The sequence below is a fragment of the Vipera berus genome (genome assembly GCF_964194415.1).
Source record: "Vipera berus genome assembly, chromosome: 1".
Lineage (NCBI taxonomy): Eukaryota > Metazoa > Chordata > Lepidosauria > Squamata > Viperidae > Vipera > Vipera berus.
Window position 1 is genome coordinate 324866293 of NC_138202.1, and position 17192 is coordinate 324883484.

General features: G+C 39.3%; 1 protein-coding gene across 23 annotated transcripts in view; it reads right to left on the reverse strand.

Annotated features, from left to right (window-relative positions):
• The window catches only part of NRXN1 (neurexin 1), a gene marked incomplete at its 5' end in the record, with an annotated part of 953418 nt that overhangs the window by 464761 nt on the left and 471465 nt on the right, over positions 1 to 17192 (reverse strand). For 18 of the 23 annotated variants that reach the window (XM_081315130.1, XM_081315140.1, XM_081315143.1 and 15 more), the window contains 2 exons: positions 1589 to 1708; positions 10620 to 10793. In XM_081315130.1, coding sequence (XP_081171256.1) covers positions 1589 to 1708; positions 10620 to 10793 — 294 coding nt within the window. Of the gene's footprint in view, positions 1 to 1588; positions 1709 to 2734; positions 2762 to 10619; positions 10801 to 17192 lie in introns of those variants that run through there. The other 5 variants (XM_081315141.1, XM_081315136.1, XM_081315137.1 and 2 more) reach the window with 2 other exon arrangements.

Here is a 17192-nt window from a genome sequence, read left to right on the forward strand (position 1 = left end):
AGAAACTTGGAAGATACCTAGTGTGGTGTAGATGGACACTTTAGCATCCCTTTGTTTATTTTATTTATTTAATTTATTTATTTATAAAATTTATTGGCCACCCATCCTACCACAGGGTAACTTTGCGCAGCTTACAGTCATAAAATGTATTTATACTGTACGTTAAAGCATAAATTAAAACCAGATATTCAAATCTAATGACATGTGGGGAGGCAGGGGCAGAGTGGAGGGAAGCGGGATCTGTTGAAGCTTGATCAACCACCTCCACTGTGCTTTTCCCCCATTGGGCCCCCAAACCAACTGGCCGTTTTGAAATCCTTATGAAAGGATTGGAGGGTTGAGGCCAACCTCACATCAGGTTCTACATTGGGGGCTACAACTCTAAGCAACAAACCTATCGCCCCCTTCTTGCGCATTTGTTTTCTTAGCATTATTCTTGCTCCTTACCTTTGTCTGCATTAAGAATGCAGTGTACTTAAAGATAAAGTAATACTGGTTACAGGAGTTTACTGAAACATTTAACAAATGGGATAGTGCACCGGGGCATATGACCACAAATGCAAGCATGTCTTTTTTAATTAGATAACTTTTTTAAAAATGACAATAAAATTTACCTAATCTAAAAAAAAAATCATGCTTGCATTTGTGGTTATATGTCCCAGTGCACTATCCCATAGTGACAAGCTGAAAAGAACTGAATCACAAATATGGGGAAATGTAGGATTGCAAATGTTTTAAAAATTGGTTTAATGAAAACTAGTGTTCATGTCTCACATATTACCTGCCCTTGTTTATTTGATGAAATATACAAAGATTTCTTGAAAATGACTTGCTTAATCTTTCTCACAGCACAAATGGAAATTCTCCCACCATATATTTTCTAGCAGATTACAAAATTACTAAACACAAATTCATTATGTACTAAGATAGCAAAGATATGTATTGTGACTTTTGTTCATCATTGTATTGACTCATGTCAGAAGATTCTAACGTCTAAAAACACAATTCATCCATCCCTAAAGGTTATAGAATTAATAAGTGATACCAAAATTTATTCAGATGACATTTAACTGAAATAAAGCCTGAAGTTATTATTTGATGGAATATTTCAGGTCACCTAAAACTATCTGGTATAGGAAGGTAAGAAAGAGCTGTCATCCATTATTTCAACTTTGTGGTATAATGCTACAAAGTTATAATACATCTCAGTACAACAAGAAATGAAAGAAGTCAAAAACCACAGCCTAATGTTAAGAAACTGATACCAAGAATAAAATGCCCATATCTAATATCTTTTATGTCGAGATATTATTCAAATCCATATAGTAAATAAAAAATTCCAAAACCACAATTCCAGGATCCCTGCATATTTGTTTTCTGCTTTCTAAGGCAGTTCTGCACTTAGGTCAAACATTTCCTACAGCCACAATAGGAACACCTAGTATTCATTGCAGAGTTTGGTAGTTCGGTTGGTTATAACTTATTAAACTGATGCAACTTTTTCGACATTCACTTCAAGGCAACCTTTTGGAACTCTTAAAACATTTTAGAGAGAGTGGAAAAAAAGGGAAGGCACTTATGTACTCACGGTCATTGCACAGTGTCCCACTGAAAGAAGTCATGCTACAGTCACAGCTAAACCCATCCCATTGCTGTAAGCAGACACCTTGGTTGGCACAGGAGTCTTCTTGGCATGTGGTGCTGGGGCCTAACAATAAAACACACCATAGAAAAGAACATGAAGGACTGTCATTCAGAGTGACCATACGTGTCATTGGATCACACAGGGTAGTTGCCAACATCTCATGTTTTTAGAGTAAATTATGGGGAAAAAAGCTGATAAGGGGATTAACCCATATTATTAATAATATTCATGTTATGTAGAGACATATGGTTTTTGTTTGTAACACAGAGGAATATGAAGATATGAATTCATGTCATGATAATAACATAAGAGAAGCAAGTAACTCAAGCAAAAGGAAGTGGTGGTTCTCAATATATTTCTAATTTTACTTTAACATCTATAAACTGTCTTCTCCAAAACAATGAGTTCTACTAGAGACTGCGGAAAACAGAATATAAAACTAAAAAAAAAGAAAGAAAGAAAAAAAAACCAATAACAAAAAACCACAAACAACCAAAAACAAAGCCACACATGTCATATCAAAAGCAAGCAAGGAAAAGAAAAATACGGCTATTCAAACAATGATTTGATGAACACCTTTATCAACCGACAGACAGAAGACCTTTGGGTTGGCATTTTTTTAAATTAAAAAAATAATAATATATTTTCTCGTTAGCAGGAATGTTGGCAAGTATCTTTTTGCATGCTTTAAATTGTCCCATGCAGGTTTTTAAGAACAAAGTAGATAGATAGAGGAGAAATCAGCCAACTAATGCACCAACATGCTAAAAAAAAAGAGACATTTACACATGAGAAACAAAACTATTTCTAAAGATCATAATTAGACCACTGGGCGAAACAAACAAACAAATAAAATGTTAAAGAAAGATGCATGTTCAAAGCACTGAAGCAATCACTATACAAATAAGACACAAGACTGAAAGCCTGTATTCAGTATATCCCAGGAGAAGATGGTTCTCTGTGCCATATTTTTAATGGGAAGAAGAGGAAAATGAGCTACAACACACAGATATCAGCACAGAAGTGGCTGAAGTTTCTCAATGTGTTGTATGGGTTTCAGTCTTGTTTAATATACACAAGGGCATCTACCTTGCAAATCAGCTTTCATCAATGCAACTTTGTCAGCAAAATAAAAAAGCAAAATATATTAAATGTTAGTAAGCAAATATTGAAATGGCAGCAAACACAGAGAAATTGTTCAGAGAAAAAAAGTGCATGCTGCTCTTAAAAGAGGAAAATAAATTTCAAGTAATGCAAATAAATTAATGCTAATAGACATAAATATCCAGGCAAGCCAAAATGAGAATGCAATAATTTGCCAGCATTTACTACAAATATAATGGTTAATTGAGCTGATGGCATGTAATGAAGGAAAATTAAAATTGTTTCTTTTCATAGGATAAATGTGAACACATTAGCAAAAGGAAATGGATGGTTTAATCCTGAGTAGCCATTTGTTACGTTCAGATATAAACAATTCAATCATTAACACATTATCCTTTGCCATCCTAAATCTCTAGAGGAATCAAAGGGCCTGTAGATGCCCACGTGCCAGAAAATGGCTTTGATGCTTATTGTTTCCCTTGCCACCTTATTAAAATATATAGATACAGCCAAAAATATTGGTACTCTTCCACTTTTTCCTTAAAAATATCAATATGCCAGGCATGAAGTAACTGACACAAATAGGCATCCACCATTTTTATTCCATAATCCATAGAGCAGTCACTTTGCTTTTGGTGTATGACTTAACATATTCTTGTAAATACTTAAGCAAAAGGGAAAAAAAATACAAGAGAAGGTTAATAATAATAATAAAGTTGGAAGGGACCTTGGAGGTCATCTAGTCCAACCCCCTGCTCAGGCAGGAAACCTTATACCATTTCAGGCAAATGGCTGTCCAGTCTCTTCTTAAAAACCTCCAGTGTTGGAGCATTCACCACCTCTGGAGGCAGGTTGTTCCACTGGTTAATTGTTCTAACTGTCAGGAAGTTTCTCCTTAGTTCTAGGTTGCTTCTCTCCTTGACTAGTTTCCATCCGTTGCTTCTTGTCCTGCTTTCAGGTGCTTTGGAGAATAGCTTGACTCCCTCTTCTTTGTGGTAGCCCTGAGATATTGGAACACTGCTATCATGTCACCCCTCACCCTTCTCTTCATTAAACTACACATACCCAATTCCAGCAACCGTTCCCTATATGTTTTAGCCTCCAGCCCCCTAATCATCTTTGTTGCTCTTCTCTGTACCCTTTCTAGAGTCTCAACATCTTTTTTACATCGTGGTGACCAAAACTGGATGCAGTATTCCAGGTGTGGCCTTACCAAGGCATTGTAAAGTGGTATTAGTACTTCATGCAATCTTGATTCTATCCCTCTGTTAATGCAGCCTAGCACTGTGTTGGCTTTTTTGGCAGCTGCAGCACACTGCTGGCTCATATTAAAATGATTGTCTACTAAGACTCCGAGATCTCTCTCACAGTTACTACTATTGAGCAAGGAACCACCTATACTATACCTGTGCATTTGGTTTCTCCTGCCTAAATGTAGAACCTTACTTTTTTCACCATTGAATTTCATTTTGTTAGATAGTGCCCAGTGTTCGAGTCTGTCCAGATCCTTCTGTATCTTAAGCCTATCTTCTGGAGTATTGGCTATTCCTGCCAGCTTGGTGTCGTCTGCAAATTTGATGAGTTCCCCATCTATCCCCTCATCCAAATCATTAATGAAGATATTGAAGAGCACTGGGCCCAGAACAGAGCCCTGGGGCACCCCACTACACACTTCCTTCCATGTAGATGCGGTTCCATTGAGGACCACACGCTGAGTACGGCCTGTCAGCCAGCTACGAATCCATCTGGTGGTAATGCTATCTAACCCACATTTTTCTATCTTATCAAGTAGTAGGTTGTGATCTACTTTATCAAATGCCTTACTGAAGTCCAAGTAAATTATATCTACAGCATTCCTCTGGTCCACTAATTTTGTCACTTGGTCAAAGAATGTAATAAGATTTGTCTGGCATGATCTGTTTTTGACAAACCCATGTTGACTTTTAGTGATGACTTTGTTTGCATCAAGGTGTTCGCTGATTTGTTGTTTGATTATCTTTTCCAGAATCTTCCCAGGTATTGAGGTCAGGCTGATAGGTCTGTAGTTTCCTGGATCTATTTTTTTCTCTTTTTTGAAGATGGGAACTACATCAGCTCTCTTCCAGTCCTCTGGTAGTTCCCCAGTGCTCCAGGATCTTTGAAAAATATAGTTCAGTGGTTCTGAGATCACGTCTGCCAGTTCCTTGAGAACCTTGGGGTGTAATCCATCTGGTCCTGGTGATTTGAACTCGTCTAGGCTGGACAGGTGCTCACTTACTATTTTCTTGCCTATCTTAACTTGCGTTTCTATTCTGTTTTTTATGGCACTGGTTTGGGTAGGTTGGACTGTTTTTTTCCCTTTGTGTAAAGACAGATGCAAAAAACGAATTAAATAGTTGAAGATTGGTAGATTAATGGATGCTCTTTAATAGCCATAGATGTTATGATATTCATTTTGGGATTCTCCACAGCTCTTTCCTGGCAACCAATTAATCTCAAAATTTCATATATGTGTACAAAACCAAAAGAGTTAAAATCCCTGGATTCAAATGTACGTTAAGAACTATGCCCTATAATTCAGTACACATCCTATGTGAGTCAGTTAAAGACCTAGTAGCTACATTTGCACAACATGTTAAGCTTTGTTTTTAATCTTGTTTATTTTGTGACTTAGCTTCTTATGTGAATGCAGCCTAGGAAAAGGTTAGATTTAGTAGAAATTGAGCAGCTTCAGTAAGCAGTTAATTGAACATACTCCTCTATGTTATGCAAAATATTTTGTTGGCTTTCCTTTCTCCCAAGGATCAGAAGGAGACAAGTGTGGCATCATGTGGCAACTAACACATGTCATTAAAAGGCACATGGTTTTGTGATCTACAGCTGGGACCACAGTCAAAACTCTAAACCTTTTTCATGTGATACATGTAAAAAGGGGCAGAGCTTTAGTCATACAGCTGCTTTCTTGCCTTTTTGGAACCCAGCAAATATCTCACAATTATCTGTTTTATATATTGTAGTTTGCATTTGACTTTATTTTGGGTGAAAAAGTCTTTTGATTTATAAAACATGATTGATGTCTGTAGTTTGGTGAACATACTATGATGAAGCAAACTGTATATTAGGAGGAGGAAAGTGTGTTGGATATTTCTGCTGCCTTTAGTGAACATTCGAAGTTACAATGGCACTGAAAAAGTGACTTAAGACCATTTTTCATACTTACAACCATGATCATATGATCAAAATTCAGAGGCTGGCAATTGATTCATATTTATGATAGTTGCAGTGTCTCTGTGTCATGTGATCACCTTTTGCAACCTTTCAACAAGCAAAGTCAGTGAGGAAGCCAGATTCATTTAACAACCATGTTACTAACACCCGCAGTGATTCATCTAACAAATGTGGCAAGAAAAGTTGTAAAATGGGGCAAAACTCACTTAACAAATGTTTCACATAGTAACAGAAATTTTGGGCTCAATTATGGTTGTAAGTTGAAGGCTACCTGTAATAAAGGCAGGATACAAATGAATAAAATAAATGAATAAAAATAATAAATATTGGAAAAGTGTGATGAGTTGTAGTTTTATTTTGGATGCATCTTGGATGAAGTCAAAGAAAAAAAGAATATTCTTTACCACTATAAGGACCCACATACAATTGTAATATCTGGCTTTTTTAAAAAAAAATAGAGGAAGGAAATGGAAGTAAAAGGTCAAGTCCATTTCAGAATATTTGAAAGAGGAAATCTTAATAAATTGAGTTATACACAGAACACAATAAATTGTGGAGCAGTTTTGTGAGAGCCCCATCAGATATTTCAAAAGCTACTGAGCCTTGAGTGAAACTGATGTGGCAGTGGACTGCAGAATAAGAGGAGATTGGACAGCGACTGAAAAGCTCAAAGAGGTACAAAATCTGGAGCAGGAGTCCCCAAATCAAGTTGTCTTTTTCAGATGTGGAAAAGGAAATCTGTGTGAAAAATGGCTTATAAGGGTGGTAGGATCTGGGTGGCTTGGGAGCTGCAGTTACAGAGTGTCTTCTATTAGACCAAGGGAAGGCAACCTTGGCTCTTTTATGACTCGTGGACTTCAACTCCCAGAATTCCTGAGCATGGCTCCCAGGAATTCTGGGAGTTGAAGTCCACGAGTCATAAAAGAGCCAAGGTTGCCTACCCCTGTACTAGACGGTCCCTTTTCAGTACTAGAACCTAAATCCAAGTAGAGTAGAACTAGTAATTTAGCTGGACCATCTTCTTTTGACTTAGTGACCAAACCACTAACCACTGTTGCTAATCTAGGTCATATAATGCTGTCCTCAGTTAACATCAATATTAAACCCATTTTCATTGGTTTTGTAATAAAGACCTAAGTATAGGTTGAATGTATTCAGAGCTAATGTCAGACTCTGACTTCATCCATTCAGATTATTTTCAGCCTTTCAGTTTGGTTCTGTAAATAAGCTTGACTATATAAATTACTTGGCAATTAAGGTGATTCTTAAGAATGTGGGTGCTATATAATTAAATGATTATTTTAATACCAAGATCTAATCACTAACAGAATGTATCACAATCTGCCTTCTTTCTCACCTTCACTGGAATCTGTGATTTGCAAGCTTTACACAATAAAGTGAAATTACCTTTAGGTCTATAGAAGCTATGTATTCATATATTGAATCACACTTTAATTTTTTAACATTAATCATCAAAGTAAAATTAGAATTCAAGTCATAAGGATTTAAAAATTCAAACAAAAAAATATACCGTGTGGACAATTAAATAATATGAATGAACATGTAAGTAGTAAAAAAATAAATGGATGAATTTGGGGTTTTGGCTCTTCATATCAAACTGATCAGTAGACCTTTACTGTATGCAGAAAATTTATAAATCTCCTCAACTCAAAACCTCTGCATTATTTATTTATTTATTTATTTATTTATTTATTTATTTATTTATTTATTTATTTATTTATTTATTTATTTATTTGCTGCAGGCAGATGGCTTTCTGGGTTGCAAAGGAATATTGAATCTTGGAATGTCTACAGTAGAAGAATGGTATTTTTTTAAAAAAATTATCATGACATCTGTGAATATTTGTTTGAAGCCTCATCCATGTTTACATCTGTGCTAAAAAGGAATGGGGCTTTCTTTGTGCAGGCCTGAATTCCATCTTGAGTGCCTCCCCCATGGATTCCTTCAATGGAATCTCCCTTTTTAGCTGATATATATGTCTATTGGCTTGGTAGAATGAATGTTGTGAATACCTATGAATTATTTGAAACAATAATTTGCCTGAAATGGTATAAGGTTTCCTGCCTGAGCAGGGGATTGGACTAGATGACCTCCAAGGTCCCTTCCAACTTTATTATTATTATTATTATTATTATTATTATTATTATTATTATTATTATTATTATTATTATTATTATTATTATTAATTGTTTGCTCCTAAACAAACATACATTTGTCACAAAATAACCATCTGAACACATTTTGCAATTGTGCCTATAGGAGGCGCTTTTTTTGATAAAATCTGAAGTGAGGAGAGTAGATATTTTCACTGATCACTGAAAAGAGAGAAAGTGAATTGAGGAAGCTCAATTACAAGGCACAGCTCTGCCTGAGAGAGAGAAGGCAGAAGATTTTGGTTCCTTATTCACACAAATGCATAGAATAAATTTCATCTTTAAAAACTAAGAGGTTAGTTATTGAGGTTATGGATTTTACTAAATTTATTTCTCTGAAATTATTTTAGTTTCTATCCAATGATCCTTTCTTACCATTAAAAAAGCCTTATTTTAGTATCTATCAAATCCTATAGTAGAGTTTTAAAACATTCTTCATACCTCTTCCATGATATTGTCTGCTGGGACCGAGCATATAAAGAGTGAATATAATTCCAGCCTAAGCAGGAATTATAAGTTAACCAGTGGAACAACCTGCCTCCAGAAGCTGTGAATGCTCCAACACTGGAAGTTTTTAAGAAGAGACTGGACAGCCATTTGTCTGAAATGGTATAGGGTTTCCTGCCTGAGCAGAGGGTTGGACTAGATGACCTCCAATGTCCCTTCCAGCTTTATTATTATTAAGGAAATAGTCATGAAGCAGTACCCGAGGAAATCTTTGATATAATGACATTACCACCACTACTACTACTATTTATTATTTTATCATAGAGAATAAAATACAGAACAAAACAAACAAAAATCAACCAAACAAAAATATACACTCAACCCTAACAACAACAAAAAATAAAAGAATAGTGTACAAATAAAAAAGAAAAAGTGATCAATTAAATTGTACATTTAACAGGTAGGATCCACCCTGGCTGGGTGCTAAAAAAAAGAAAAAGCAGTAAATTCTCTGTGACATATTTATTAATTGGATATGTGTCATAATATGTTCTGCAAGGAACTGCTAAATACATCTAGGCGAATAACTGCAGTAACAATATTTAATTAGGCACATTTAAAACTAACTATAAAAGAAAGTTATTTTAAGATTACTTTTTCTCTTGGTGATAAAACTATATCATCTGTATTGTTTTCTTGATAACAGTATTCAATCTCTCTGCCTGGGCTTCAAACTCTGGTATTTCTGAGTGGTGTCCCATCTATTAATCAGATGATTAGCATCTTGAGATCAGCTAGCTTTTGCCACCTAGCTAGAGAATGAAGTACAGCATCTAAATACAATCCATATAATATGGAAGTATAATTCATTGGTTTTTCTCCCTTCATTTTCGGTATCTGAAAATTCTTGTTCTACAAATACAATAGAATGATTAATCACTCCTAATTGAACGATTGAGTCTTATGACTGTTGTCTTACCTCACATTACAAATAAATATGCATAAAGTATCTGGTGGTCCTTCATTGGTAAATATTCAAATTATGTCAAATATATGCCTATGAAAAAACTGTGAAAATTTACCAGCTGGTGGGATGCAGACAAATAACTGCAGGATGGGTATAATTAGCAAGCTGAGCAATTAAAGATGGTTTCCACTTGAAACCATTTTGTTCATTTTTGTCAATTCCAATGAAGAAGTGGTCTGATTTGCAGGAGAGTCATCAGCACTATTCTGCACATACTACTTCAAATGCAATAGGAATCTGTGATGATCTTTGGCCAGGGGCCAAACCTCTAAGTCAAATTGGAATAAGTGGAGGAAGAATGTTTATTTCCTGCCAGATAATGTTTTTCTCTAGAACCTTCAGTCAAGTACTAAATATCTCTCCAGGAGAATGCTCCCTCTTAATTTGAGAAGCAGCCATTTTGATAAGACTCAGACCCTCTTTAGAATCCTAACATCTCTTTTTCTCTTAATGTGTGTTAGAAATGTGCATCTTAATTAAATTAGTTAATTTATACTCTAACTACTATCTATGTACTGCAGTGCTGTAACTAGTATCTATGCACTGTGATTAAATAAAATGCTGCATGGGAGCTAATTAGTACAACAATTAATTAAGATACTGCACAAACAAAACAAAGAAAGGCAAATCAGCTAATTCATGGCAGAATTGACCACTTTTGTTCTGGTAGATAACTTAATGTTCTCAAGCTTGAATTGAGCTTTGTGCCATTGGAGTGCATTTCTCAACCAACAACATCCACTTTCATTAATTATGTAAACTAATTTAGCATCTGTAACAAAGAACAAATTGATAAGATAGGAAACTGCAGCATCCAAATACAAATAACAGCAGAAAAGATGCTATAGCTCCTCAACTGCTAAGCTTGTAAGCCGCCCTGAGTCTTCGGAGAAGGGCGGGATATAAATGGAATTAAAATAAAATAAAATAAATAAAACTATGAAATTAAATTTAGAAACATTTTGGTTACACTATAAGAGTTTGAGACAAGTCTATGAAATGATCACACCATACCTTCACATCCTCTTTCTATCTGCCCATTGCAAAATAGAGCATCTGAAATCAAATCTGGAAGACGCCCATTGAGGTCCACAGAGGCAAGGCAGCCTTGAAATCCTTCTTTGGCATGGACCAATTTTGGCAAGGATTTGTAAGTCTCTTTTGCTACTCCTCCAATATATAGATCACCTGTGAAGTCAAACAAAAGGCTTGGATGAATAATTTTTTATTAAACTTATTCATTGATAAATTGAACATGTTTTAATCCACAGCTGCGTACAAATATTTTCTTAATTTTTATAATAAATCAAAAAGGCAAAATAATAATAATAAAAGAGAATATCTGTAGCTCAGGGTTGAAATGAAGGGTCTTTGGTGCCTTCTGAGCTTGGCTGTTTTCTTGCAAACATTTGATTATTTTATTTATTTATTTATTTATTTAGTTATATTTATATACCGCCCTATTCCCTGAGGACTCAGGGCGGTTTACAGGGAATTAAAAATCCAAAATACAAAAATTAAGAACCAAATTAAAAAATATTAAATTAACCCTGTAGTCAGTTAAAAAGAACCCCAAATTAAAAATTCCTCCTCAGTCTGGGCCCGAGAGCTCGAAGAGCCAGGTCTTCAGGCCCCGGCGGAATGATCGAAGGTCGGGGGCAGTTCTCAGCTCCACCGGCAGCTGGTTCCAGAGGGCAGGCGCTCCCACCGAGAAGGCCCTATCCCTGGGTGTCACCCGCCGGCGGGACCCTGAGCAGACCCTCCCTGTGGGAGCGCACTGGGCGAAGGGCATTTGATGCCGGCAGCAGGTGTTCCCTCAGATATCCCGGACCCAGGCCATGTAGGGCTTTATAGGTGATAACCAGCACCTTGAATTTCACCCGGAGGGCAACCGGAAGCCAATGCAGCTCACGGAGTAGAGGTGTTACATGGGAGTATCGGGAAACCCCCATTACAACTCGCGCGGCCGCATTCTGCACCAGTTGAAGCCTCCGAGTGGTCTTCAAGGGCAGCCCCATGTAGAGAGCGTTACAGTAGTCCAAACGGGAGGTCACAAGCGCATGAGTAACTGTGCGTAGGGCGTCTTGGTCCAGATAGGGACGCAACTGGCGCACCAGGCGAACCTGGGCAAAAGCCCCCCTGGTCACGGCTCCTATATGGTCTTCGAAATTGAGCCGTGAATCCAGGAGGACGCCCAAGTTGCGAGCCCTATCGACGGGGGGTAACACCTCACCCCCCATCATTAAGGATGGAATAACTTGGTTAACCCGAGATGCCGATATGCACAGCCACTCAGTCTTGGCGGGATTGAGACGAAGCCTGTTTCTCCCCATCCAGACCTGAACCGCCTCCAGGCACCGGGACATCACGGAGAGGGCATCACTGGGTTGGTTCGGGGTGGAAAGAAAAAGTTGGGTATCATCAGCGTACTGATGATACCCCACCCCAAAACCACGAATGATCTCGCCCAGCGGCTTCATATAGATGTTGAACAGGAGAGGCGAGAGAACCGACCCCTGAGGGACTCCACAAATGAGAGACCTCGGGGTGGATCTCTGCCCTCCTGTCAACACCGACTGCGAGCGGCCCTGGAGGTAGGAGGAGAACCACCGTAAAATGGTGCCTCCCACTCCCAGCCCCCTGAGACGCCGCAGTAAGATACCATGGTCGATGGTATCGAACGCCGCTGAGAGATCTAATAGGACCAGGACAGAGGAGCAACCCCTGTCCCTAGCCCTCCAGAGATCATTCACCAGCGCGACCAATGCCGTCTCCGTGCTGTGTCCGGGCCTGAAGCCCGATTGGTACGGGTCCAGATAATCAGTTTCCTCCAGGAACAGAGGGAGCTGATGCGCCACCACACTCTCAACAACCTTCGCCAGAAAGCGAAGGTTGGAGACTGGACGGTAGTTGTTTAAAACAGCCGGGTCCAAAGCAGGCTTCTTGAGAAGGGGTCTCACCACCGCCTCCTTCAAGGCGGCAGGAAAGATACCCTCCTTCAAGGAAGCAGTTATTACTGCATGGAACCAGCCTCGTGTTCCTTCCCGAGCCGCATAAGCTAGCCAGGAGGGGCACGGATCCAACAAACAGGTGGTGGTGCTCAGTCTCCCCATGATCCTGTCCACATCATCAGGGGAAACAGGGTCGAACTCATTCCAGATAACGTGCTCAAGACCGTCTGATTCCTCCACATTAGACTCTGCCCAGTCAGAGTCCAAGCCGGTCCGGATCTGAGCGATTTTGTCCGCCAGATGATGACTAAACTCCTCGGCTCGTCCCTGCAAGGGATCCTCTCTCACCTCCTGATTAAGGAGGGAGCGAGTCACCCTAAACAGGGCGGCCGGGCGATTATCTGCAGACGCGATAAGGGCGGCAAAGTAGTTAGACTTCGCCGTCCTTATCGCCGCAAGATAAGACCTTATAAAGGTTCTTAACTGCAATCGGTCGGATTCGGATCGGCTGGATCTCCAACCGCTCTCTAGACCTCATCTCCGCCGCTTCATCTCCCGGAGCTCCACAGAGAACCATGGGGCCCAACGGGATCTGCGTCGGGTCAGAGGTCGCATGGGTACAACGCAGTCGAGTGCCCTGGTGGCTGCCGTTTCCCAGGCCTCCACCAGGGCATCGACTGGGCTGTGGGTAAGGGTGATAGGTATAGGCCCAAGCGCCCTCTGGAACCGATCTGGGTCCATTAGGCGCCTGGGGCGGAACCACCTGGTCGGCTCCGCCGCCCAGCGGCGGGGGATGGCATGACGGAAAACTAGCCTCAGGAGGTAATGGTCTGACCATGACAGAGGGGTGATGGACGGAGAACCCCCTCCCAGATCATCCAACCACTGTCCAGACAGAAACACCAGGTCAAGAGTGTGACCCCCCTCATGAGTCGGGCCCTCAATAACCTGGGTCAGGCCCATGGCTGTCATGGAAGCCATGAACTCCCGAGCTAACTCCGACGACCCTCCCAGTGATGGCAGGTTGAAGTCACCCAGGACTACGAGCCTGGGGAACTCCACCGCCAACCCTGAGAGGGTGTCGAGCAGCTCGGGCAGGGCTGTTGCCACACAGCTGGGCGCCAGGTATGTAAGCAACAAGCCCAACTGAACCCGAGGACCACACCTCAAGAGGAGGGTCTCACTCCCGGCCATCTGGACAATGGTGGCCTCCCGGGGACACAATGTCTCCCGAATAACCACTGCCACCCCACCACCCCTGCCCTGAGCCCGTGGCTGGTGCAGCACCCGGAAACCCGGCGGGCATAACTCGGTGAGAGGCACCCCTCCCTCCGAGCCCAGCCAAGATTATCCAAAATAGGTAACATCATCAGTGCTGATAATGTTATCTAGTTTGGATAATGAAACATCTTCAAGAAATCAACTAAGCTCAGAGAGTCCCAAAGAGCCAGTAAACAAGAATATAAAACAAAGCAAGAAAAGTAAATGTCAATTGCTCATGAAAAATACAGCTCTTTCTGGCACCTAAATACAGGTAGTCCTTGACTTACGACCAAAATTGAGCCCAAAATTTCTGTTGCTAAGCAAGACATTGGTTAAGTGAATTTTGCCCCATTTTACCACTTTTTAAACACATTTCTTAAATGAATCACTGCAGTGGTTGTGTTAGTAATATGGTTGTTAAGTGAATCTGGTTTCCCCATGATTTTGCTTGTCAGTAGGTCACAAAAGGTGATCACATGACCCCGGGACAATGCAACTGTCATAAATATGAACCAGTTGCCAAGTGTGCAAATTTTGATCACGTAACCTTTGGAATAATGCAATATCATAAGTGAGAAAACAGTCACGTCACTTTTTTCAGTGCCATTGTAACTCTGAACAGTCACTAAATGACTATTGTAAGTTATAGACTACTTGTAGTAGGCCAACCATTTTTTTTTCACAGTGTCCGTGAATTATATTACTTCCAAGGCCATCTAGCTAGCTCAAATGTGGTCATATTGAACCCTTTGTCAATAATACAATAACCAATATATAACAAAAAGAAGAAAGGAGTGTTAATGAGGAGATTCCTCCCAAACCAATATAAATCCCTTCCTCCCAAAAATGTATTTAAAGTTTGAATTTCCACCAGTATATAACTACTTTGGCCTAGCTTGTATAGTACAAGTGAATTATACATGATTTTAAAGTCTTACTATAATACACAATTATTATATGGTCAATATTTAGTTATTAGAAAACAGTGTCACAATCAATCCTGAAATGTTTGGTTCCCATTAAACACCACAACTGGAGTAAGTCAGATGAGCAGACAAATGTTATTAAGTTGGCAAGGCAAAAATGACTGGAATTGATATCCTGTGGATTTCTAAGAATGGATACACCTGATGATTGACTTGATCTCTGAAGTCTGCTCTCTTGATTTAAGATAACCTTGCCAATTATTTCTATGAATGTTTTCTACTGTATTCAGAAAACTAGGGCTTCAAATAGGATTTATTTTTAGCTTCTCTAGTTATGTGAACCATGCATAAGGTACTATCTATATTTTTAGTATAAAATATACTACTAATATTAATAGGCATTCATAGTGAACGACAAGTGGGCAAGTAATGACATGTTTCAGATTGCACACTCTACTCTTAACATTTTTGCAATGCAACATCACAGCACAAGTAGGAAAGAACAGAGCTTGCATCATAATGTCACAAGATATGTTTCATTGTTACAGCATTATGGCAAGGACAGACACCTAGGTGCATAATGTTTGTTGCTGAAGAAACACTGGGAATTGTTACTAGAGAATGCCGTGCGGGGGAAGACATAAGTAGAAGATGAATTTGTCCCTGGCTATCATAGACCCTTGGAACTGAAGGGAGTATTTGCATGCTTGTCCTTTTCATCTGCTTAGCAAGCCTGGGTTCTGTCTCTTAGCATGTGGCATCACATTTGGAGGTGCCTGAGAGTATGGAAGTAGCCTTCTTTATATTTCAGAAAGGGATAATTTGTCTTCTCTGGGCTAAGTATACAGTATGTCATTACACATGAAATGTATATTCCAAAATACAGAATGTTTCAGTGATGGCCAACATTAGCTCCTCCCCTTAACTGATGGTGCTTTTTTAATATTACAAGATTATAAGTGGTTCCTAAACTTATCCACCATGATTTGATTTAATGTATTTAAAACATTTATATAGCTACCCACCTTATACCTAGCTCTGGGTAGCTCACAACCAAGAGATACAACCATATCTATGTACAATAAAAGTATTAAAATGAAAGATATTAAATATATTAAACATCAAAATATTTAAAAAAAACCTGGCGCCATAATTAAACTCTGGGGTTACAGCCAGGTCTTGAATGCTATTTGAAAGGTTAAAAGAGTAGGAGCCTGCTAAATTTCAGGGAAGGGTTCTATAGGGGAGGGGCTACAATGGAAAAGGCACATTTCATATTCCCATAAGATAGCAACATTTAAGGGAAGGGACAAAGAGCATGCCCATGCTATCTAATATGTTGAGTGACATGTACAAGGGAAGAGAACAAGATGAATCAGTGCCTGTAATGGTTCATTTTCTTGATATATGCAGTGAAAAGAAGGAAAGTTGTAGCAAAATCTTTTGCCTCAAATTTGAAAGCCAGTTAGAATTTAGGCTGAAGGTTAAACTTTTTTTTCCAATTAACTGGTTCCACTTGACTTCTGCTCCCTTGATGGTTTTAAGCAATCCCATAGCCTTTTTGAGGTTCTTCGGTTGCTATCCCTGACCCTTTGCAAAGACCTTCAGTTTTGCTAGCTGCTCTCTGGGCTTCCACTTCTATTTGTGGGAAACTCTTTTCAGAGACACTGCTAACTAAAATTCCCATACCTCATTGCCTAGAAGCTAAAGTAACCAAAGATTGTTGAAATAAGTGTGTAGGAACTATAACATTTCATAGGAAAGAAAAATGTTTAAAATAAAGTGTATTGTAATGTAATGCTTGTCTTCACCTTTGTGATACCAATAACAGAAACAATATTTGCAACTAGACCAGAGGTCCCCAACCTTTTGGGCACCAGGGACCAGTTCCATGGAGAGAGATTTTTTCATGGACAGGAGAGAGTGTGGTTTTGTGTGCTGCCTGCATCCTGCAGATGGGGCTTTGCTTGTTTGTGCAGACCAGTTGCTGGCATGCCGCGGACCGGTACTTGTCCACGGACTGGGGGTTGGGGACCCCTGAACTAGACAACCCTTTTATTGTTCTCATTTTTCCCCCATTCACATTTCTCTTCTTCGTTTTTCTAAACTTAGGGAAGGTTCATGATATAACTGAGCTTTCCTTTCAGTCTCTCAGTATAAGTTAACGTATATACAGCCAGATAGCTAATCTTTAGCATCCAGCAAGAAAACAAAAGTGCATACATTGCCATCTTTCCTTAGGGGAAGCTATGAAACCAAATGCACTTGTCATGTACCTTATCCAGGAGACTGGCATGCAAAAGTTCTGCTACATTATAAAATACCTACTGTATATTATTTATCTACTAAATTTACATCTATCTGTCTCATAGTTTGAGGTGCCTCTGGTCAGGTTTAATTATATCCACTAGAAAGCAACAGTCATAGGTATTTACCCTGAGAAAAGT